This window comes from Hemiscyllium ocellatum, chromosome 10 (genome assembly GCF_020745735.1).
Source record: "Hemiscyllium ocellatum isolate sHemOce1 chromosome 10, sHemOce1.pat.X.cur, whole genome shotgun sequence".
NCBI classification, from domain to species: domain Eukaryota; kingdom Metazoa; phylum Chordata; class Chondrichthyes; order Orectolobiformes; family Hemiscylliidae; genus Hemiscyllium; species Hemiscyllium ocellatum.
The window spans coordinates 22,222,109-22,245,272 of record NC_083410.1 but is presented as its reverse complement, the minus strand read 5'-3'; the positions used below and the strand labels follow the sequence as shown (position 1 = coordinate 22,245,272).

Below are 23,164 nucleotides of genomic sequence, written 5' to 3'. Positions count from 1 at the left end.
TATCGGGATCTCGAGATTTCCTTCGGATACTTCGATTTTTGCATAATTGGTGTTCAGATAATCAAGGTTCCTCTATACTAACTTTTGCCTCAGATCTTTTGATACCTTTTTGGCTAACAAAAACCTGTCCTGTCTCACTTTTAAAATTAATGTTAGTATATCCTCAGTTCCCGTTTGCAGAGTTCCAAACTTCTACTGTTAGCTAATTCCACTCCTAAAAGACCTGACTCTCCCTTTTTTTTGTTGTGGACTCTAATTCTAGACTTAGAATTAACAAAGAAATAACTCCCTGTTCCCCTTAATATCTTGAAATTTATAACATGACTTTTCAACTTTAAAACTTGAAGAAATATACCCTAATTTTGTGTACAATTGTTACTTAAAGTCCAGGGCAATATACCTTTTCTGACATGTGGTGCCCAGCAGTGCTCTCAGTATTCTGTGTAGTCTGACCAAGGAGCTATGGAAAAATAACTTCAAATCCCTTCTATTCAGTTCCTAGATTTTACCTCTTTAGTAGTTGTTTTGTACTTGTCCATAACATTTTAATCTGTGTATCTGAACCCCCAAGTTTTTTTCCTCTGCTCCATGTTTCCACTGGCATGCGTAGATTCAGGTAATATAAGAAATAAATATGTAGTAGCTGCTAAAGTAGGAATGCTTCTCTGAGGATACATACATAAAAAAATCCTTTTATTCTTTTTTATGCTCCATTCCAGCATACCATAACTGGCCTGGAAGAGCCATTGTTATCTTGGGTGCAGTACTGTATTTGTTAATAGTAACATCTGTCAACTTAATGAGAATGAGCTTAATTAGTGATAACTCATTGACTTTGTTTTTAACCTGCATCTAAATGTTGTGTAAGTAATTAAAAGATATCTGACATATGTTATGCACAGGAATATATGAATTAAAGGATGCTAGTTTATCAAGAAGTGAAGTAAAATTACCACGTTATGACAGAATGAATTCCAAGTCATTAATGTGCACTTTGTTTTGCTTCTTTGGAAGTGTTGGAATTGATTTTGATAATTGACCTTGGATGAATTTAGTGTAAGGAATGGGTGATAAGGCATCATCAGGAGAGACTCGAAACCAGCAAAATCCAATGATAGTATAAATCGCCAACATAAAACGCAGCAGAAAGCAAATACCCTTCCCAATGTTAATGGTATAGTGGAACTAGTCTTGTGAATAATTTATGTCTGAATATGGCAATATATCTAATACTTGTCTTTAAATATTCTGGTAGTCACAAATTCTTATATCAAATTAAATAATTTTGTTTGGTTCCCTATTGATTGTTAATTTCAATTTCCCAAATAAATCATGACTTTTACATTTCCACCAATCTTATAAAGTTTGTGTGCACTGAGAGGGGAGCAGATTACCATATCCGATTTTACTCTTTGAATCTGAACAGAGTTGGGCTGGCCCATGTGGAGCATTCAGCACAAATTAATTGACTGATATGCCTGTTTCTGTGCTGTGCATTCTCCCTACTTCTACCCAATCTATGAAGATTACCTACCATTAGGCATGATGTTTATGGATTCCATTGCCATTAACTACACCACAATCCCAGCCATTTGCTGTTCCTCCCTCATTTCAATGTCAATTACAAATCATTCATTTTGAAAAATTGAACACCCCCTGGAATTTAAAGGCAGGACCTTTTGTGTTGCGACTGAGATGGGAAGAGTGCACTGTGTTTCTCTAGTCCCATTCTTCTACAGTTCACACATTAATGAATTGTTTTACTTCCTTCCTGATTTGCTTTTTTCTATACAGGCTCAATTTTTAAAAATCTATCAACTAGGTTTCTTTGATGATAAATAAGTCATTTATTAAAAAATATATCAAATGAAGATGCAAAACTTGTTAATATAGTTTGCAAAGTGAAAATGTTCAAACAACACGCAATTAAGGTGAAGAGAGAAATGGATTGTTGTCTCTAAAGATTCACAATTCACTTTCAGAGGATGGGAGAAGATACTTTTGGCTAATACATCTTAGTTCTCAAAGGCAAAATAAAGTATAATGTGTGAAAATTTAGCTGGCTGATATTCTGGTACATGTAGATGGGTGAAAAGAAAGTGAGGACTGCAGATGCTGGAGATAGAGCTGAAAATGTGTTGCTGGAAAAGCGCAGCAGGTCAGGCAGCATCCAAGGAGCAGGAGAATCGACGTTTCAGGCATGAGCCCTTCTTCAGGAATTCCTGAAGAAGGGCTCATGCCCGAAACGTCGATTCTCCTGCTCCTTGGATGCTGCTTGACCTGCTGTGCTTTTCCAGCAACACATTTTCAGTACATGTAGATGGGTGTCAACATAGGCAGTTGTCTCTGGGATTTTGACAAACTCAGCTTGTTCAGGAAACACAGTATCGAGGATCCTTCCTGACACACTTCAGAAGGACAGCCTGGGTTCTGACGGTGTAAAAACAATGACTGCAAATGTTGGAAACCAGATTCTGGATTAGTGGTGCTAGAAGAACACAGCAGTTCGGGCAGCATCCGAGAAGCAGTAAAATCAATGTTTCAGGCCAAAGTCCTTAATCAGGAATAAAGGCAGAGAGCCTGAAGGGTGGAGAGATAAGCTAGAGGAGGGTGGGGGTGGGGAGAAAGTAGCCTAGAGTGAGTGGGGGAGGGGATGAAGGTGATAGGTCAGGGAGGAGGGTGGAGTGGATAGGCGGAAAAGAAGATAGGCAGGTAGGACAAGTCATGGGGACAGTGCTGAGCTGGAAGTTTGGAACTAGGGTGAGATGGGGGAAGGGGAAATGAGGAAACTGTTGAAGACCACATTGATGCCCTGGGGTTGAAGTGTTCGGAGACGGAAGATGAGATGTTCTTCCTCCAGGCGTCTGGTGGTGAGGGAGTGGTGGTGAAGGAGGCCCAGGACCTCCATATCCTCGGCAGAGTGGGAGGGGGAGTTGAAATGTTGGGCCATGCGGCGGTGTGGTTGATTGGTGCAGGTGTCATGGAGATGTTCCCTAAAGTGCTCTGCTAGGAGGCGTCCAGTCTCCCCAATGTAGAGGAGACTACATCAGGAGCAACGGATACAGTAATTGATATTGGTGGATGTGCAGGTAAAACTTTGGATGTGGTTCTGACTGGACCAGGATTCTAGATACCATACTGAATCCGTAATATGGGTTTTTTTTCAGAAACAGTAGCACTGGCTTGGGATGTTCTTTTCTTTCCCCATGCAGTCTACCAACTGAAAAATCTGAACAATCTCCATAGCAGAAACTGCAACCTGAAAGTCATAAACCTTGGCAAGGGGTTTGCAGTAAACAATCTGTTACACAAAAAAATTAAGAGATGCCTAGTTTTAAAAAAAATTCTAATGTCTTTTCATTGACCTCACTGTTTAAAAACAATTATCCTTCACACTCAAATCTGCAGGAAATATTAACTATGAAGTAGCTTCACATCAAATTTGGTAACAGAATTATCTGAAATTGTATGTATGGTTAGTATGTAAAAGTTGCCTCCACTTGCATAGACATTCTTTGAAAACTATATCAAACAATTACATGTTTTTAGTTCAGTAATGTTTGTATCCGGTCTAAATAAGTCTTGTTCATTATTTTATTAAGCTTACTGCAGTCTCTCCCTTTAAAGTCCTGGCTTATGCATTTAATGCATTTTTGCTGTTTGCATTCTTACTGTTGGGATGAACTGCACAATTGAGACTCGTAAGATTTATGTGTGCTCTAAGTTCTTTATCTCAGTATCTATTTCAATCGAACTGGTTGGCAAAAATTGAGGACAAGCATTTGCCTACTTTCCAATATAATTTTCCTAAATTACTCTTGCTGATTCAAATCTGGTTACGATCAGAAAAATATGTTTCAATGAGTCACAGATGTAAAATAACAATTTGCCCTGTTTTGGCACAACATCTTGTGGGCGGCATGGTGGCACAGTGGTTAGCACTGCTGCCTCACAGCGCCTGAGACTCAGTTCCCGACTCAGGCGACTGACTGTGTGGAGTTTGCACGTTCTCCCCGTGTCAGCGTGGGTTTCCTCCGGGTGCTCCGGTTTCCTCCCACAGTCCAAAGATGTGCGGGTCAGGTGAATTGGCCATGCTAAATTGCCCGTAGTGTTAGGTAAGGGGTAAATGTAGGGGTATGGGTGGGTTTCGCTTCGGCGGGTCGGTGTGGACTTGTTGGGCCGAAGGGCCTGTTTCCACACTGTAAGTCTAATCTAATCTTTCAACATCTAAGACAGAGTTTCTCAAAGTCAGGGCTGGGACCCCAAGTGAGGTTGCGAGCTGAGGCTTTTGAATCGTGAGCTCCAAGACAGCAATATTTACCATAGGGACTACAACTTCCCCGATGCCCACACTTCCCTACCCACCTCCAGTTTTCTTCATTGTCATCCAGGCTTGCAGTAGCTTTTAAGCCTTGAAATAGGGTCACCATGAGAAAAAGTTTGGGGAGCGTTGATCTGAGGTATCCACTCTCAAATTAATTTGTGTACTTATGCTGCCTTCAAGTTTTTTTTAATTATTGTGATAGTAATGGGCTCTGTCATTAAATTAGAAAATACAACAAATAATTCCACTATAACTTGCTAGGTTCTATAAATCTAGTTCTGCACCTTTCATCAATAAAGCTAGAGGTTGGCTTTGGTTGTTTTGGAATAATGCATATGATATCATGGTGTAGCACAGTCACTTTAGGTCAACATGTATATCTGCTCAAAATATAGAAAGAAGTAAATAATGAAAGATTATTTACTTAAGTAAGTCAGTACAAAATGGGCATGCATAAAAGTTGGAGCCTTGAATATTTTCTTCACAACATGGGAATGTAATTTAGAATACAGTGAAGAGGAAATTTGATAAATCTACAAAAATGTTCAGGTAATCAGCAAAATTATTTACTGTAGATGGTTCCAGTATGGAGCTTGCATGATGACCACAGAAGTGAAATAGCCACCTGTACTACTTCAATGATTCAATATACATGAATTAAGGGTTAATGTTTTTCTCTACCTGCTGGTTTGTTTGAAAAGTAAATAATCTGACTTTTGTATGCAGGAGACTGTTGGATCCAGGACTGGCACGATGTTCTAAACAAGCCATGTTTTTGAATCTGCTGTACAAGTCTTTGAAGTCTGACATTGTGCTTCGTCGCGTTAAGGCATTTATAAAACGGATCTTGCAAGCTGCTTATGGCCAAACACCAGCGTTTATATGCGGAGCTCTCTATCTTATTTCTGAGATTTTAAAACTGAGGCCTGGCATCCGAGTCATGTTACAGGAACATGGGGTACTGCTTTTATCAATCCATTGTGTCTCATATTGTTTTCTTCTTCAACATAAAAGGCATGATTAGCCCTTGTTATGGACTTATCCATTATTAAGTTTTGTGTGTATCAGAATGAGTTTTATGTCAAATAACCACAAGCAAGGTTTTATAAGTTCTTTGCCTGTTTAAGTATGCATTTTAAATGCATTAGATTTTGATTGAAGATTTTTTTTTAAAAGTCCATTTGGCTACAAATTTATCGAATAACACAAATTCAGATATGTTGGTAGATTAAGCAGAATTTGAAAATATGAAGTCGCTGCTCAGGTTAATTATTCAGTTTAATTCAGATAATCTCAGGTACAAGAGTTTTAATCCTTTACCTATAGGATATAAATTTATGTATTTTGAAATGGTATGCACTTGTAATTTTGAGCCTTGAATAAATCTTAGGTACAATTCCTGAACTGTATTAAGCTAGCTGATCTGTAGGATAATGCTTCAACGGACTTAGTAGAGATTCCAATCTTGTTGGCCCTCAAATAACCCCATTGGGAAATGCAGGAATTGTACATGAGAGTGAGATTGGCATGACAGTAGTGGCTCACCAGCACACATTTTGAATGTTCTGAATAAAGAAGGCCATTTGAGCAAGAGTCTGGAGACTGCTACCTTTTCTCAACACCTCTCAGTATGGAAATGTAACTTCCAGCTTGAGCTGGCACCCTCAGAAGAGGTTGGTAGAAAATTATCGACAGTATTTATAGTAACAACCTTAGTAGAGTCTACAAGTGATATAGTTGTTTGATTAGAATAATTTCCTTACAATGTCAGTGCATGTCAAATATTGCATGTCAAATAAATGTGTCTTTCTTCCTTGATAAGGAATCTGATGAAGAAGAGCACTTTAAAGATATTGATGAAAGTGATGAGGAAGAGATATTTGAAGATCTTGATGAAAAGATGAAGAAATCTGAAGGGGAGAACTATATTGTTCATAAAACAGATGCTGCCAAAGAACAAAAAGATTTACAGAATAATAATTTAGATGGCAAAACAGAATCAGCAACATCTGCATCGTGGTTGCACCACAAAAATCAAGGTAATAAGCTATTTGAATGGACTGATGTGGGGCAATTTTTTTTCTTTTGCAAGCTTGTTAGTCATAATTTGACAATATCTAAAACAAATATTGAATAGTTCTGCAGAAAATCATATTGGACTTGGAATGGAAATACTGTTACAAGGAGATCAAAGCTGGGAACTAAATATTTAGGTGTATAAAAGACAGGCAAGAAAAATTATGGAGGGTTGGCTTTGTTAGTGTGAGTTGGTTTTACTGTTTACTTCAAGTAATCAAGCAGTTACGTAATGCATTCTTAGCACACTAAAACCATCTTTCAAACCTTGTGTTCCGCAGTGGTAGATAGCATGCATTACAGTTTAGAAGAATGAGGGTCAATCCTAATGAAACATCTGCGTGGGTTTCCTCCGGGTGCTCCGGTTTCCTCCCACAGTCCAAAGATGTGCAGGTCAGGTGAATTGGCCATGCTAAATTGCCCGTAGTGTTCAGTAAAGGGGTAAATGTAGGGGAACGGGTGGGTTGCGCTTCGGTGGGTCTGTGTGGACTTGTTGGGCCGAAGGGCCTGTTTCCACACTGTAAATAATCTAATCTAATCTAATTAAACCTCTGAGGGGATTTGATTGGATGGGTGTTCAGAAAATGTTTGCATGACATGGGAATCTTTAAACCAGGGGTCAGAGCTACAGAAGAAAGGAACACTTATTTAAAACTATGGTGCAAAGGAATTTCTTCTTTCTGAGAGTAGTGAATATCTTTCTACATCAGAGATGCAGAGGCTCAATCGCTTAAAATATTTGAAGAAGAGGGAGGTAGATTTGTGATATATTGAAGAGTTAAAGCTGGTGGAAAAGGGGGATTAAGACCTGAGGCAACTCAGCCATGATCTAGTTAAATTGTGGAGTAAACTTGAGGGAAGAAATGTCTTAGTCCTGCTCCTACATTTTGTGGTAAATTCTTATTAGTGACTCGGAAATTAGTTTAGCAGAAAAGACCATGGGTGAAAAATGGCAGACATCGAATATATTCATGATTCATGGCAAATATTCATCCAGTGAAAAAAAGGTGGCTTCTAGGAAGGGGATAAACTGACAGTGCTTAAGCAAGCAAGTTAAGGAATGTATGACATTGTATGTTTTGCTTTATTTTTGATGTAACAAAGATTAATGATGAACTAGACTAGGGAAATTTTTTAAAAAACAACAAAAGAAACGAGGGAGAAGAAAAAAAATCCATGAGGATAAAGTAACAAGTACTAGCAAAATGGTCAGTGAGAGCATTATTATTTTTAAGATTATATAAAAAGGAAAAGAAAAAGGCTAGATTGAGCAAAGCACCTCAGAGAACATGATTAAGTTGTTGATAATGGGGAACCAGGAAATGTAAGAGCAGTTGAATAAATACTTTGCACTAGTTTTTACTCTTTAGACATTAATAACATTCCAAAGTTATTAAATCGGGGGTAAAAAGTGGGGAGGAAATAGAGGAAAGGCACCAGGGAACCTAAGATAACTAAAGCTTGTCAATTCCCTTGGACCTGATGAGTTCTATCCTAAGATACTAAAGAAAATAGCTACAAACATGGTGAATGTTTTGGTAGTAATCTTCTGAGAATCATCAGATTTCGGATATGTGCCAGAGGATTAGAAAACTGCAGATTGTAGCACTCTTACACAAAAATACCAAAGGATTGAAAAGGATACAAGACAGTACATTTAGAAATGCATATTTAAGCAGAGTCAGTATTGTTTTGTGAAGTGGAATTGTACCTGACGACCTTATTAGAAATCTTTGAAGAGGATAGTTAAAGGAAACTTTTAATAGATAAATTTAAGTTCGTTAAAGGTGAATGGTATATTTGGATTTCCAAAAGGCATTTATAGCGTACTGCATAAAAGGCTATTTAATAAGGCAAGAGTTGGTGGTGTTGTGAATAGTATATTGGCATTTTTAGTGGATTAGCTAACTAATAGAAGACAAAGAGTTGAGATAAAGGGGGTATTTTCAAGATGGCAATCAGTAACTAGTAGAATGCTACAGAGATCAAGTGCTGGGGCCCCAGTTATTGGCAATACATATATTAATGATTTGAATGAGGGAAATGAATATGCTGTTGTCAAGTTTGCAGATGACACAAAAACAATTGGGAAAGCAATTTGTGAGGAAGATATAGTCTGAGACTACAGAGCAATTAAATGAGTGGGCAAAAACTTGGCAGATGAATATAATGTGGGAATATGTGAGGTTATATGGTTCAGCAGGAGGAATAGAGGGTCTGAGGAATATTTGGCAATAAAAATGTTATATCGTTGGGGCAAAAAAAGAGAGTCTGAATAAGTGGATCTTTTTTTCGTTGCAAGACAAAACTAGTGGGTTGACATAAGGTTCTGTCTTCAGGCCCCAACTGTTTATAATCTGTATTAATGACTTGGATGCGAGGATAGAAAGTAGTATTGCCAATATTGCAGATCACACAGAAACAGGTGGGAAAGTAAGTTTCAATGAAGATGTCAGAAATTTATAATTTGGGCCAAATTTTGGCAGTTGAAGTTGAATGTGGAGAAGTGGGGTTATCTATTTTGTCTGGCAGAATAGAAAGACAACTTATTGTCTAAATGGACAGAGAAAGCAGAGTGCTTTGATGCAGAGAGATCCTGGTGTCCTCATGCATGAATCACGGAAAAGCAGTATGTAGGTACAACAGGTAATAAGGAAGGTAAATGGAATTTTGGCATTTATTGCTAAAGGAATAGAGTATAAAATTAAGGTGTTGCTGCTACTGTGCAAAGCATTAATGAGACTGCACCTGAATTATTATACATAATAATCTCCTGGAGGAGAGATGTAGTTTTATGGAAGAGAAGTTCAGAGGGTGTTCACTAAATTAATAAGCAATGGGGGATTTGTCTTCTGAGGAGAGAATGAGCAGTTTAGGGCAACACTCCTTAGAGTTTAGAAATGCAAGGGGAGATCTAATTGATGTATATAAGATCCTATGGGGATTGACATAGAAAGAGTGTTTCCTCATGGGTAATCTTGAATGACAGGTCATGGTGTTAAGGGGTAGCAGATTTAAAACAGATGAGAAGAAATTACTTTTCTCAAAGGGTCGTGAATCTGTGGAATTCACTGTTTCAGAGTACAATGGATTCTGAGTCATTGAGTACGTTCAAAGAGGAGAGAGAGATTTTTAATTAGTAGTTTAAGAGTTATGGACAGAAGGCAGGAAAGTGGAGTTGAGGCTGGACTGAGATCTGCCATGCTCGTGTCATTTGGCAGAGCAGGCTCAAGGAGCTGAATTGCCTACACTTCTTCTACTTGTTCATGAAATGCTGCAGAAAGTTGAGGCAGGGGGGGATTTGGATGTCCTTATGCATGAATCACAGAAAGCTGCCATATAAATTTAGTGGGCAATTAGATAGCTAGCCTACCTCTCAAAGACCTTTAAAATAGGGAGGTCCTGCTAATATTACGTAAAATACGAGTCAGATCATACCCAGACTACTGTGACAAGTTTTGGTCCCCTTATTGAAGGTAAGATATACTGGCATAGGAGGCAGTCCAGACAAGATTCTCTAAATTGATTTGTAGACGCATTATTTCATGAAAAAGGGTTGAGTACATTGGGAGTCTGTACTCAATAGAGTTTAGAAAATTGAGTGGTGACCTTACTAAACATACAAGACTTTGCAGAGATTTGAAAGAGTCTAGGACCTGAGGGGCATAATCTCAGAATTAGGAGTCACCCATTTTAGAGAGTAATGAGGAATTTTTTTTCTCCTGAGGGGAGTTAACTTGTGGAGTTCTTTACCACAAAGAAATATCAAGGCTGGGTCATTAAATACATTCAAGGCTGAGATAGACTTTTTTTAATCGGTAGGGGCTTAATAATACTAGGGGACGTGCATTTAAGGTGAGAGGGACAAGTTTTTTAAGCAACGTGTGGTAGGAGTTTGGAATGCACTGCCAGGGATGGTGTTCGAGGCAGAGACGATAGGGGCGTTTAAGGAACTGTTTGATAAGCACATGAATATGCAAGGAATGGAGGGATATGGACCAAGGGCAGGCAGAAGGGATTAGTTTGGGCTGATGGGCCTGTTCCCAAGCTGTACTGTTCTATGTTCTAAGGGAGCCACAGGTTATGGGGAAAAGGCAAGAAAATGGAGTTGAGTTTTGTCAGATCAGCTATCAGATCAATGAATGGCATAGTAGACCCAATCGACGGAATGACTACCTCTGCTCCTATGTCTTATGTGAACTGTTTTTCTCTTCATAGGTGCAGCATGAGTTGCCGAGTTTCTTTAGGAATTTGTCTTTTTTTATTTGAGATTTCTACCATTCCATTTTACTTTATTATTAAAAAGAAATCTTTCCAATCTAGCTACACTGCTTTTCCACAACTTCTTACTCCACTGAACTGAGGTGTCCTCTGTCTTCTTGGTGTGGCCTCATCAAGCAGACATTTAACCAATCATTTAGATAGTTATAGCATAATTTCTTTGCTTTTGTACCGAATGCCTTTAATTATAAATCGTAAAATATTACATACTGAACTTGGTGTCTAAATTTTGATGCAATTATCCTTTTTTAAAAAAGTCGAGAATATAAGCTTTGTTAACATTAATTACTATTATGCAAAGTATTGCTAGCGTTATCAAGCTCTGCTCTTTATTTTAGATAAGTGTCTGGGAAACTATGACCCATTCCACAGAAATCCCCTCTCTTGCGGAGCAGATCGCACTGGCCTCTGGGAATTGAAGAAGGTAAAATATGTCTATACTGAGTAAATATTACATGTTATGCATGTAGTGGTATTGTCCTTTTTATATATAAAAAAGACATTTTATTGGAGTATTTGAATTATATCTAATGAAAAAGGATTGTAGTTGCATCAGTTGTGTTATTCAACAACAAAATACAAGTCTTTGCAGTTAGAGTTTCAGATCACCTTTAGTTATGAAACTGAGTCATGTGGAGAATATCTTCTTGTATGTCTGTCAGGTAATTCTGTAATGAAAGGTTAGGGGGAGACCATATGTTATGCTATAAATTTAATTAAACAAAATGTTTCACAATGAGGTTCCACATGTACGCTTCACATGAGGGTATTTACAATATGAACTCTTACTTAAAAATAAGTTTAGGCTTCTTTCACATTTAGAATGAGGTTTGATTTGTTCTGTGTATGATCATCAAATAACTATTAGTGTAGTGTAGGCAAAGGCTATTGATAAGCCAGAGAATTAGAAAAGTTTTAACGGCCAATATACACCAAACAGAGAAAATAAACTTTGAGGACCAACTTGCAAATAATATCAAGTTAGATTATTTATTTATTGTCACATATACAGAGGAACCTTGATTATCTGAAGGACACTAGTGTGAAGTATTTCATTCGATTAGTCACATGCCAGATAATTGAGGTTCCTCTGTATCTAGAAAGATAAAGTGAAAAGTGTTCTTGCCACAATAAAGCGCATTTGGGTTGCAACTTCTGTACAAAGCCAGCTGAGTCCACAATTCAGGCTTTCGAGGCCAGGAATTCCCTGCTCCAGGCACTGCCACTGCCACTGCCACAACTGAAATCCTACCAAGTTCCTGAGTCCACGCTGTGGGCCTACTGAAACCAGGAGACCTCTTCCGGACACCACCACTGCAACAGCCAACAACCTGCCAAGCACCATTACTCATCAGATGAACTCAGATTTCTGCAGTTTCCTCATTTCCCCTCCCCCACACCTTGTCTCAGTCCCAACCCTCGAACTCAGCACCACCTTCCTAACCTGCAATCTTCTTCCTGACCTCTCTGGCCCCACCCCACTCCGGCCTATCACCCTCATCTTAACCTCCTTCCACTGATTGCATTTCAAGGCCCCTCCCCCAAGTCCCTCCTCCCTACCTTTTATCTTAGTCTGCTTGGCACACTCTCCTCATTCCTGAAGAAGGGCTTATGCTCGAAACGTCGATTCTGCTTCTTGGATGCTGCCTGACCTGCTGTGCCTTTCCAGCAATACATTTTCAGCTCTGATCTCCAGCATCTGCAGTCCTCACTTTCTCCTAGAAGCACCATTACAGCCAACTAGTCCCCGAGTCCCTATTTTGAGCCTCCCAGAGCCCCACTCTGACACCAGGCACCTCCACAGCCAATGCCCACTTAGTTCCAGAGTCCAGGCCTACCAAAGTCAGAAGTCCTTGCTCTATCTATTGGTGCTGACAACCCTCAAGACACAGCTCCAGTTTACCCATAATGTCAAAAGATGAAGTGAAGAGAAAGAAAATGATGGGAAAGATGGTCAGAAAGTGCTTCTTTAACTATATAAAAAGGAAAATAAAAGCCAAAGTAAACACATGCTCCTTAGAAGCTGAGTCTAGGAAACTATTAATAGGGGATCAGGAATGTGCAGAGGAGTTGAATAAATACTTTGGATCAGCCTTCACAGTAGAAGACCCTTAGAGCATTCAAAAATATTAAATATTCAAGTGGGAAAAAGATAGGCAATAATTACAATAGCAACTAGAAGAAAAAGTATGAGGGAAACAAATGGGCTAAAAGACTAATAGAATGCAATCTAGCATACCAGAGGAGGTAGCTACTGAGATCCTGGTTGAGCTAGTAGTTGTCTTCCAAGAATCGTTAAATTCTGGAAAAGTCCGAGAGAATTGGAAAACTACCAATGTTAACACCTTTATTTAGAAAAGGAAAGAGATAAAAAATAGCTAACTTCAAGGTAGATATCTTAACTTCTGTTATTGGGAAAATTTTGGAGTTTGTTATGAAGGAAGTAATAGTGGAGCATATTGTTTATTTCTGAATGCATAAGTAGAGCAGCATGCTTTACTTATAAAGGGAAAGTCATACCTGAAAATTTTACTAGAATTCTTTGTGGAGGAAACAAGCATGATTTGATAAGGGGGAAGCATTGGATGTAATATACTTGGATTTTCAGAAGATGTTTGATAAGGTACCATATATTAGGAGACATAATAAGATGAGAACCCATTACGATGCAGGTTGTATCTCATCGTGGATAGTTGAGGGATTGGCTACAATAAAAGACGGAAACCTCAGTTAAGGGTATTTCAGGATGTCAAACTGTAACTGATGGTGTGCTGCAGGGATCAATGTTGGGGCCATAATTATTTACAAAATATATTCATGACTTTGATGAGAAAAGTGAACGGACTGTTGCCAAGTTTTCAGTGACATAAAAATAGGTGGGAAGGCAAGTGGTGAGGATGACACAATCTGCAGAAGGATATAGAAAAGCTTAAAAACTTGGCAGATAAAACGTGAGGTTGTGAACTTTAGTAGGAAGAATAGAGGAGCTGAATATTATTTAAATGGAGAAAGTCTGCAGCAAGTTATGACACAGGGATTTGGGAGTCCTTGTTCATGAATCTCAAAATGCTACCACTCAAGTTCAGCAGATAATAGTGATGACAAATGGAGTGTGCCCTTTATTTCAGTGGGAATGGAGTATAAAAGCTTTGCTAAAACTACCAAAGTCATTAGTCAGATCATTGCTTGAATATTGTGAACAGCTTTGGGCCCCCTTACCTAAGGAAATATATACTGTCATTGGAGGTAGTCCAGAGAAGTTTCACTGGGCTGACACCAGGTGTAGAGGGCCTTTTCTTGTGAGAGGTTGTGTAGATTGGTCCTGTGTTCATTGGAATTTAGAATGAGAGATGACCTTATTGAAACAAGCACCTTGGGGAAATTGACTGGCTAGATACAAAAAGTTTGTTTCTCCTTGTGGGGATTATAAATGTGTTTTATTTAAAGTTGAGAAAGCTGATTCTAAATGTGCATGAACAGTAAAATGTTTTCAAGATCTATGTAAAGTTTGTACTAACATTTATTTTGCTTTGGTGTTATTTCCCAGCTAAGTGAACATTTCCACCCATCTGTGACACACTTTGCAACAACTATCCTGCAGGTAAGACAGATAAATGTCTTGTGAAGTTTATGGTTTTCCTTGTATCTTTTTCCACCTTTCTGCCAACAAATTTGTTATTGAGTGACTTAGTTTTAAATCAGGAATTTTATTCAAAATTACATTGGGCTGATTTGTCACATCAATATTTCTCCACTTCAATTTTATTTTTACTTTGAGGTACAGTATCATGGTGGACGAAGCTGTTGATGAATTCCCAAAAGACTCTTATTATCTGGGTATTGGCAAGTTATTATATCCTGCAGGGCATCATCCTGTAGTCTAGTTCAAGATCACTGGATAGCAGCAAGGAATAAGAGTTTTGAATGATGTGTGCTGTCTGGCCCAAAAACACTACTAGCAATTGCAACTTCTCCATTTTTCCTCTCCCACAGATTTGTATAGAAATATTAGATCTTCCTTGAACCTCTTATGTAAATTATACTTTATCAGATGTCAGTTTTAACTTTAAACCAAGTTTTACGAAAATCGCCTACTTGTTACTTTAAAAACTTCATTGGATTTAGAAAAATGGTATATGTTGTGAGTTGGTAAAAATAAACTTCTTGTCTGTATGATTTCTGGTAGGGTGACCACATCCAATATCCTGGGGACCCTCTACAGGACTTTACATTAATGAGATTTCTTGATCGTTTTGTATACAGAAATCCAAAACAACACAAAGGCAAAGGTAAGCTCTATCTTTGTTATTGTTTATTTTTAAAAACCTAGCATTTCATACGTCATTGCAAAATTTATACATCTCCCATGTTATTCTGAAAGAAAAATCCCTCCAATGTGGGCGGCACGGTGGCACAGTGGTTAGCACTGCTGTCTCACAGCACCAGAGACCCGGGTTCAATTCCCGACTCAGGCGACTGACTGTGTGGAGTTTGCACATTCTCCCCGTGTCTGCGTGGGTTTCCTCCGGGTGCTCCGGTTTCCTCCCACAGTCCAAAGATGTGCAGGTCAGGTGAATTGACCATGCTAAATTGCCTGTAGTGTTAGGTAAAGGGGTAAATGTAGGGGTATGGGTGGGTTGCGCTTCGGCAGGTCGGTGTGGACTTGTTGGGCCGAAGGGCCTGTTTCCACACTGTAAGTAATCTAATCTAATCTAATAATGCAATGTTCATTCAACATCTGGAATGAAAGCTACAATTGGGGAAAAAAAGACCTAAAATAAACTGTCAAAATCAGATCAAATAGTAAGCATCAAAAATTGAGTATTCTATGCCAATTTGTGTATATAGTAGTAATAATGGATATGTGCATTTCCTTTCAGTGGTGATGCACTTCTTCTGTTTTGTATAAGTATTGGTAAATCTATTCTAATTTTTTTTGTTGGAGCCCATTAGTTACTGCAAATTGTGAAAGATTGTGCTTTAGAAACAGCGTTTAAAAGTGTTGGTACTGTAATCCCGTTACAGCCAAAACCCATTTTAAGTTTGCAGTGTAGAAACAGTGTCCCCACTTGGTCAGTTATGTTACAGCGGATTCGTGTTGATGAAACAGAATGACTTGTGGAAATAAGCCCGTTATTTTAAATCATACAAATACCCATAAGACAAAATACATATTAAGACTGCTATCAGTATTTGTACCGTATAATTTTTTAAATCAATTTAATCTACAATTCTGATTAAATCTGATCAGTTTCAGTTAAAGTTCTAATCTAGAGTCTTAAGAATGTAGAAAGTCATTGAGAGTGTCCAATGTATTTCAACTTAAAAGATCGTAGACCAAACAAGAATGAAACTCTGCCCCATTTCAGCTTATATTTAAAGTCTCATTGTAAAACAGCCCATCACTCATAAATTAATAAAATGGAATATTGTGTCTGTATTGTTTGATCTGGGGTGACATCAAAAAATGATGCCAATTTTTATTGAAAGAGGCATTTACTAAACCCAGACATACATCAGTTCATCATTAAGGTGTGACTCCCAGCTCTTCAAAGATTGTGGTAGTAATTAAAATAGAGGAACTAACATATTTTTGGTCTGTAATTTATTTGAGAGAGTTGACCTCACTCTGCATTGGCAGGAAAATGATGAATTGTTGATTTGTACATTCACAAAACACATGTAGAATAGAAATCCTTAATCTTAATTTGTTGATTCAGAAAAGACCTGTAAATCCCCATCCCACCCCCGATTATGAATGTTGCACAACACGAGGATGGTTTTCATTTTTTATAATCAAATGAACATGAGATTTTTGTGTTTAATTTATAAATGAATATATGTGCACAAAAGATGAAGCATAGTGATTAAGCCAGTGCTTTTGGCTTTTGAGACTTCGATCCTAAAGTGTTGTGATTGCTATAATTGCTTTTGATTTCATTTTCTAAAGCAAAACATACATTATTGCATTTGAATCTAGTTATGTGTTAACTGTGGTGTCGTTGGTAGCGTGCTTTCTTCTGAGTCACTCAAGGTTCTGGGTTCCAGTCCTACTTCAAGATCTGAGCAAAAAAAGAAAAATCAAGATTGATACTCGTGTGCAATACTGAGAGAGCATAGCGGTATTGAAGGTGCCATTGTTTGGATGAAACATCAAGCTTAAGGCCCTATCTGCCTGCTCTACTGCATGTGAATAATTGCGTGGCAGTGTTTTGAAGATGATTAAGGGGGTTATTGCCGGCATTCTGGCCGATATTTATTCCTCAAGTGACAGTACAAAAAAAACTTAAGTTTTTGTAGTCATTATCAGTGTTTTGTGACATCCAGTGGTGTAAAAAGCAGTATATAAACATGATTCTTCTGTGTGAAAACAATTTTTTGTTAATCTTCTGTAATATGGACATTAAGTTCCGTTGCTAAGGTAAAGGGCAGTAGACCCAAATGGGACTATTTCCTATGTTTCTCTTCAGATATCTTGGAAGTCAAGCCCAGTTACTCTTGCTGAGAGCTGGCATAAGCATGACTTGTCTATTAGCCTCAGCCTGTGTAATTTCTCTTCCATACATTGAATGGAAATATGTCCAGCAGCCAGTTTATGTTTGTCTGTGGTTATCTGAGTATGGATAAAATTATTATTGACATTATATATGTAAAGTAACAAGATAATGAATGTTGGAAAAAACGGAGATGTTCTATAGTCTAGATAATGTATATACAATAGTGTATTCCTGATGAAGGGGCAAAGCCTGAAACGTTGATTCTCCTTCTCCTCAGATGCTGTCTGACCTATTGTTTTCCAGCACCATACTCTCAACTGTTATCTCCAGCATCTGCAGATCTCACTTTCTTCATATGCAATAGTAGGCAAGGTTGTGGATTATTATGCACATTAGATACACCAGGATGGTATAGAATGTAACCTCATTGGCTTTTTCATTTTCATATGTACATTTAATAACATTCTTTGACATGGATTAGTCTTTTGACAAAATGTCGTCTTTGTTTTGTAGAAAACACTGACAGTGTAGTGATGCAGCCTAAAAGGAAACTTCTGTTGAATGATGTGCGTAACCTGCCAGGTAATTAATGAACCAACAGTATATCCAGCATTGGAATACAGTGATTAATTTTGCTTTAACCACGTTTGGGATTCTGCATTTTGAAAATGTATATTTATTTTCCTATTACAGCTATATCTATACAAAGACTTTACACAATCATGATTGTAAAAGCCATGTATTATAGTTCAGGTTTGGAATGGATTCCAATGTTTTCTATTCATTAAATCTTGTTGCTATTATTGAATTCACAACTAGCCTTCCCAAAACTTGTTAGTTACGTGCACTATGATGTGATATTGAGTGATACAGATCAAAGAAGTCACTGGTCTGTACTGAGTTAGCTGATCATAGCTGTGGAATATAAAAAGTGACGATTTATGTATGGTGGCAGAAGATGGTTGAAATTTCCCCACCATTAGAAAGAGAACACTATTCACAGTGCTTTAACTGTGGGTTTGGTGAATTGTGGACATGAGGAAAGAGCATGGAAAAGTATTTGTTGAAGATCACAATCAAGTCCTATCATTTACTTTCATAACTCCTGCTATTAAATCATATTTTTCATGAGTGACTTGTAGATTTTTGTTTATAAGTTAGGGTTTGTCATACTTGCTTATGGAGAAAATTAGTGAGATGTTTGGAAGTACTTTGGAATTCAACAAAATAATGTAGAAAATCTGGTCAGCTACATCATTGAACTAAGATGAATTTAAGCAAATCTTATGGGTTAAATATGGTTCTGCATTGAGTAAGCAGATTTGCAATCTAATATTTCATCTATTGTCACATCTTTAAATTCATTGATACCTCTTTAAGTCATACTTCCATCAAAGGTGGCAAATGAGTCCTCTTTTATTATAAAACTTAAATCCTTACTTCATAGGATTAAATCTAAAATGGGACTTAACAGACTTCTTAACATTGATTTGGTTTATAATGTTTACAGTGAATAGTCAGAAGTTTATTGAACGTGAAGAGAGCCAGATCCCAGTGGATGAAATATTTTTCCACAGGTAAGACATTTGCTTCTAAAATTTGTCATTGTGTACCTGATGGGGATTGATACAATATCACATACTTTTGAGAAGAAATAAATTAATGTAACATGTCAGAGTGCTTTACAAGGAATGGTGGGACGTCACTAAAAACACTATGATCACTCCGCTTTGTAGTTTCTCCCTCCTGTGCAGCTTCCTGTGACATTCTTATCTATCCAGTTCTAACTAGAAAATATCCTGTAATGGCTTGCCTTCCCATTCATGCACTCCTTTTTTTTCCTTGGAGTGTTGTAGGCTGAGGGTGACCTCAGTGATCTTTATAAAATCATGAGGGGCATGGATAGAATAGACAATGGGACTAGATTAGATTAGAGTATCTAGTCGGCATGGACGGGTTTAACCAAAGGGTCTGTGTTCGTGCTGTACATCTCTATGACTCTATGGTGTCTTAGCAGGATCTATCTCTGCTTCCACCTTACATTTTCATATCTTCTATGCAACCTGTTCAGAGACAATATTCCACAGCTCTGGAGCAGGTGGACTTGAACCCAGATCTCCTAGCTCAGTGGTAGGGATACCACTACTATAAAAACCCTCCACTCTTTTTATTTCTTAACTATATGTTGCTCCTTGAAGACTCTTAAAAACACCAGATTTCACATATACACTGATGACACCTTATGGTCAAATCTCTCCAAATCCTCAACTATCTTCTGTTACCACCTTCAATCTTTTGATTAATGCTGCAGAGATTTCTGACTTTTGTACCCCTGCTTTCTACTTTCAGCTGCTTGATGCTCATAATCTTATACTCATGTTTCCTTGCTTGGTGTTAATTTATTTTGACTAATTACATTGTTGTAAAGCTGCTTGCAATATTTTAATAAACTAAAAGGTGCAATATAAATGTAAGTTTAAATATGGATTGTGGACATGTCATAAATGCAGGCCTTGCCAGCCAATATTCATAAGTGTACAATGAGTAACAAGCATAAGTATATTTCTTCTGTGTTAGTTGTCTGAAGCAGCAGGTCACGTTCAGTTTCAATGTTATTTTATAATGCCTCCTTCTTCTGAACCACACCGTGACACAGAAATTCAGGATATTTAATATACCAGCATGGAAGGTTGGTAATCTAAGTAGAAAGCTTATTTGAAAAGTACATGACTAATGTTTCTTTTTAAGTTTTTAGCTCCAATAATTGAACCTATGACTACAATCTGCAACACAGATTTGGCTGCTATTTTTCAACATACCTGTGATATTTAAAGTTTTAACTGACATAGAGATGAGGTCACCATCAGTTTTGAATCCAGTGGTAACAAAACTTAAGATTTTAACAGCTTTGACGTCTAAAGTATCTAATCTATTGGATGGTAATTTTATTCAGATATTACAAAAGACTTAACGCATTGAAAAAGCAGCAAAGATTTCGAGGAAGTGATGAAGCTGTGGAAGATGTAGATGATGATGAGTTTGAGCAGCTACTTGGTAAGTATTGTTAAACTAGATTTGAATGTGCGTTGAAAGGTATGCAGCTGATAAATAGAATTTTGACTAACTAACATGTAGAGTGGTGGTGGTAGGCAATATCTATCTATGATAGTTCCTCTTCTCAGTGATTTTATCTAGTGTTGTTTCACTGCAATATAAATGCAATATTTCAAGTTATGTTTATCTTTACATTTTGCCATTTCAGATTTCTATGAAGGAGAAAAGTCTTACGACAGATTAATTGCTAACAGTTTAGATTTTGCCAGGTAAGATTTATTCTGTTGTACAGATCTGCTAAATGCTGCAATTTTTCTTCAGAAGTAACTTGCTCTTTAGTGTACTCTGTTTTGGTCAATTTTTCTGATGTAAACTCACGTTTTTGCCTGTCGATTTTTGACAATTATTCTAAGCCCTGTCATTCAGCAGAGTTTAGCGTATTAGGATGTTGTGTGTTTATATATGGATTTCCAGAAGCATTTGCTAAAGTCTTGCACATGAGATTATCAGCAAATACGATTGTTTGTAGGATGCAGAAATTAGAAACAAAGGAACAAGTTCTGAAGAAGGGTCACCAGAATCAAAACGTTAATTCTGTTTTCAGTCCACAATGCTACCATATTTCCAGCATTTTCTGCTTTTGTTTGTTTCAGATCTCCAGCACCCACGGTTGTTTGTTTTCTGATTGTTAAAATGTAGCAAGTGATGCTTCTGGGAAGCTTGAGCGAGGCCCTTGGTTCCTCATCATACACCTAAAAGTTTAGGGTTGAGGTGCGTGGTGCTAGAAAAGCACAGCAGGTCAGGTTGCATTCAAGAATCAGCGTTTCAGACATAGAACCTTCATTAGGAATGAGGCTTGTGGGCCAAGGTGACTGAGAGATAAATGGGAGGGAGTGGGGCTCAGGGGAAGGTAGCTGGGTATGTGATAGGTAGATGATGGTGGGGGTGAAAATGCTAGGTCGGAGAGGAGGTTGGAGAGCTAGGAGGGAAGGAAGATGGTAGGACCATTCAAGAGGGTAATGTCAAGTTAGAAAGTTGGGACGGGGTTAATGTGGGGGCAGAAGAAACCGGGAAACTGGTGAAATCCACATTGATCCCCTGTAGTTGGAGGGTCCCAAGCTGGAAGATGAGGCATTCTTCCTCCAGGTGTTAGGTGGTTAGGGTTTGGCGATGGAGGCAGCCCAGGACTTGCATGTCCTTGGCAGAGTGTGATTTAAAAAGCTTTCAGCCACAGGCCGGTGGGATTGGTTAGTGCAGGTGTCCCAGAGATGTACTCTGAAACGATCCGCAAGTTGGTGTCCTGTCTCCCCAATGTAGAGGAGACCACATTGGGTGCAACAGATATAGTAGATGGTGTGTGGAAGTACAGGAAAGTTTCTGTCAGATGTGGAAGGATCCTCTGGAGCCTTGGACAGAGGTGAGTGGGGAGGTATGGGCACAGGTTTTGTGCTTCTTGTGTAGGCAGGGGGAGAGGGTGGGTTGGTGGGGAGTGTGAACCTGACAAGGGAGTCATGAAGGGAAGGTCCTGGGCCACCTCCATTGACAAACCCTAACCATCCGACACCTGGAGGAAGAACGTCTCCTCTTCCACCTTGGGACCCTCCAACCACAGGAGATCAATGTGGATTTCAGAGTTTCCCCGTTTCCTCCTCCTCCCTCCTCCTACTCCCTCCTCCCTCCCCCCCCCCCCCCCCCCCCAACCTTCCAACTTAGCACCACCCTCTTGAACAGTCCTACCTGTCCACCTTCCTTCCCACCTATCTGTTCCACCCTTCTCTCTGATTTATTACTTTCACCCCCACCACCATCTACCTATTGCATTCCTGGCTACATTTCCCCCAGCTTCACCCCCTCCTATTTAACACTCAGCCCCCTTGCCCCATAAGCCTCATTCCTGATGAAGAGCTTATGCCCAAAACTTTGATTCGTCTGCTCCTCAGACACTGCCTCACCGGCTGTGCTTTTCTAGCACCACACTCTTTGACTCTGATCTCCAGCATCTGCAATCTTCTCTTTCCTCTGCACTTATAAATTTAGGGTTTGGATGAAGGAATGTAGAGTTATATATTGGCTTTGCTGACAACAACTTATGTTAGGAGGCACAGTAAGTTTTGTGATGGAAACAGGAAGTTACAGGTTGACAAAAATTTGAGTAGCCGAATTTTTAGACATAGAAATCATAGAGTTTAGGTCAGAGTAGTGCTGGAAAAGCACAGCAGGTCCGGCAGCATCCGAGGAACAGGAATCGACGTTTCGGGCAAAAGCCCATCATCAGGAATAGAGGCAGGAAGCGTCCAGCGTGGAAGCTTCCTGCCTCTATTCCTGACAAAAGGTTTTTGCTGGAAACCCAGAGTTTAGATCAGAGTGGTGCAAGAAAAGCACAACAGCTCAGCAAAAGCCCATAATCCAGAGTGGAGGTTTCCTACCTCTATTCCTGATGAAGGCCTGAAACGTCGATTTTCCTGTTCCACGGATGCTGCCTAACCTGCTGTGCTTTTCTAGCACCACTCTGATCTAAACTCTGGCTTCCAGCATCTACAGTCCTCATTTTTGCATTGAAATCATAGTTAACAAAGGCCGTCCAAAGAGCATCCCAGTCAAACATAATACAATAAGCAAAATGAGTGCCAATACATGTGATGAAGAATTAAAAGTTGTGTCCAAATGAGGTATGAATGGCTACAACTGAATGAAATGTGAAAGAAAGAAACAATACAAAATCGGGAAAATTAAGGGGAAGGACAAAAAAAAACAGAACAAGATGGAGAGGCAGAGTTTCTGATCTGAAGTGCTTGAACTTCATTTTGAGTCAAGCAACGCACTGCCACATAATCCTCCTAATGTTATCTAGTAAAATTGAACTAAGCACAGACTGGGTGATCATTTTGTGAAACACCTCAAGCCAAATTTTCTGATGTCATCCTAATTTTAG

General features: G+C 38.6%; 1 protein-coding gene across 1 annotated transcript in view; it reads left to right on the top strand.

Annotated features, from left to right (window-relative positions):
• Positions 1-23,164, top strand: part of cebpz (CCAAT enhancer binding protein zeta) — a 38,564-nt gene that overhangs the window by 10,810 nt on the left and 4,590 nt on the right. Inside the window, exons 3-11 of the mRNA XM_060831339.1 lie at positions 5,051-5,282; positions 6,147-6,363; positions 11,020-11,105; positions 14,229-14,282; positions 14,868-14,970; positions 17,692-17,760; positions 18,689-18,755; positions 20,132-20,232; positions 20,441-20,501. Of these exons, the coding sequence (XP_060687322.1) occupies positions 5,051-5,282; positions 6,147-6,363; positions 11,020-11,105; positions 14,229-14,282; positions 14,868-14,970; positions 17,692-17,760; positions 18,689-18,755; positions 20,132-20,232; positions 20,441-20,501 (990 nt within the window). The remainder of the gene's footprint in view (positions 1-5,050; positions 5,283-6,146; positions 6,364-11,019; positions 11,106-14,228; positions 14,283-14,867; positions 14,971-17,691; positions 17,761-18,688; positions 18,756-20,131; positions 20,233-20,440; positions 20,502-23,164) is intronic.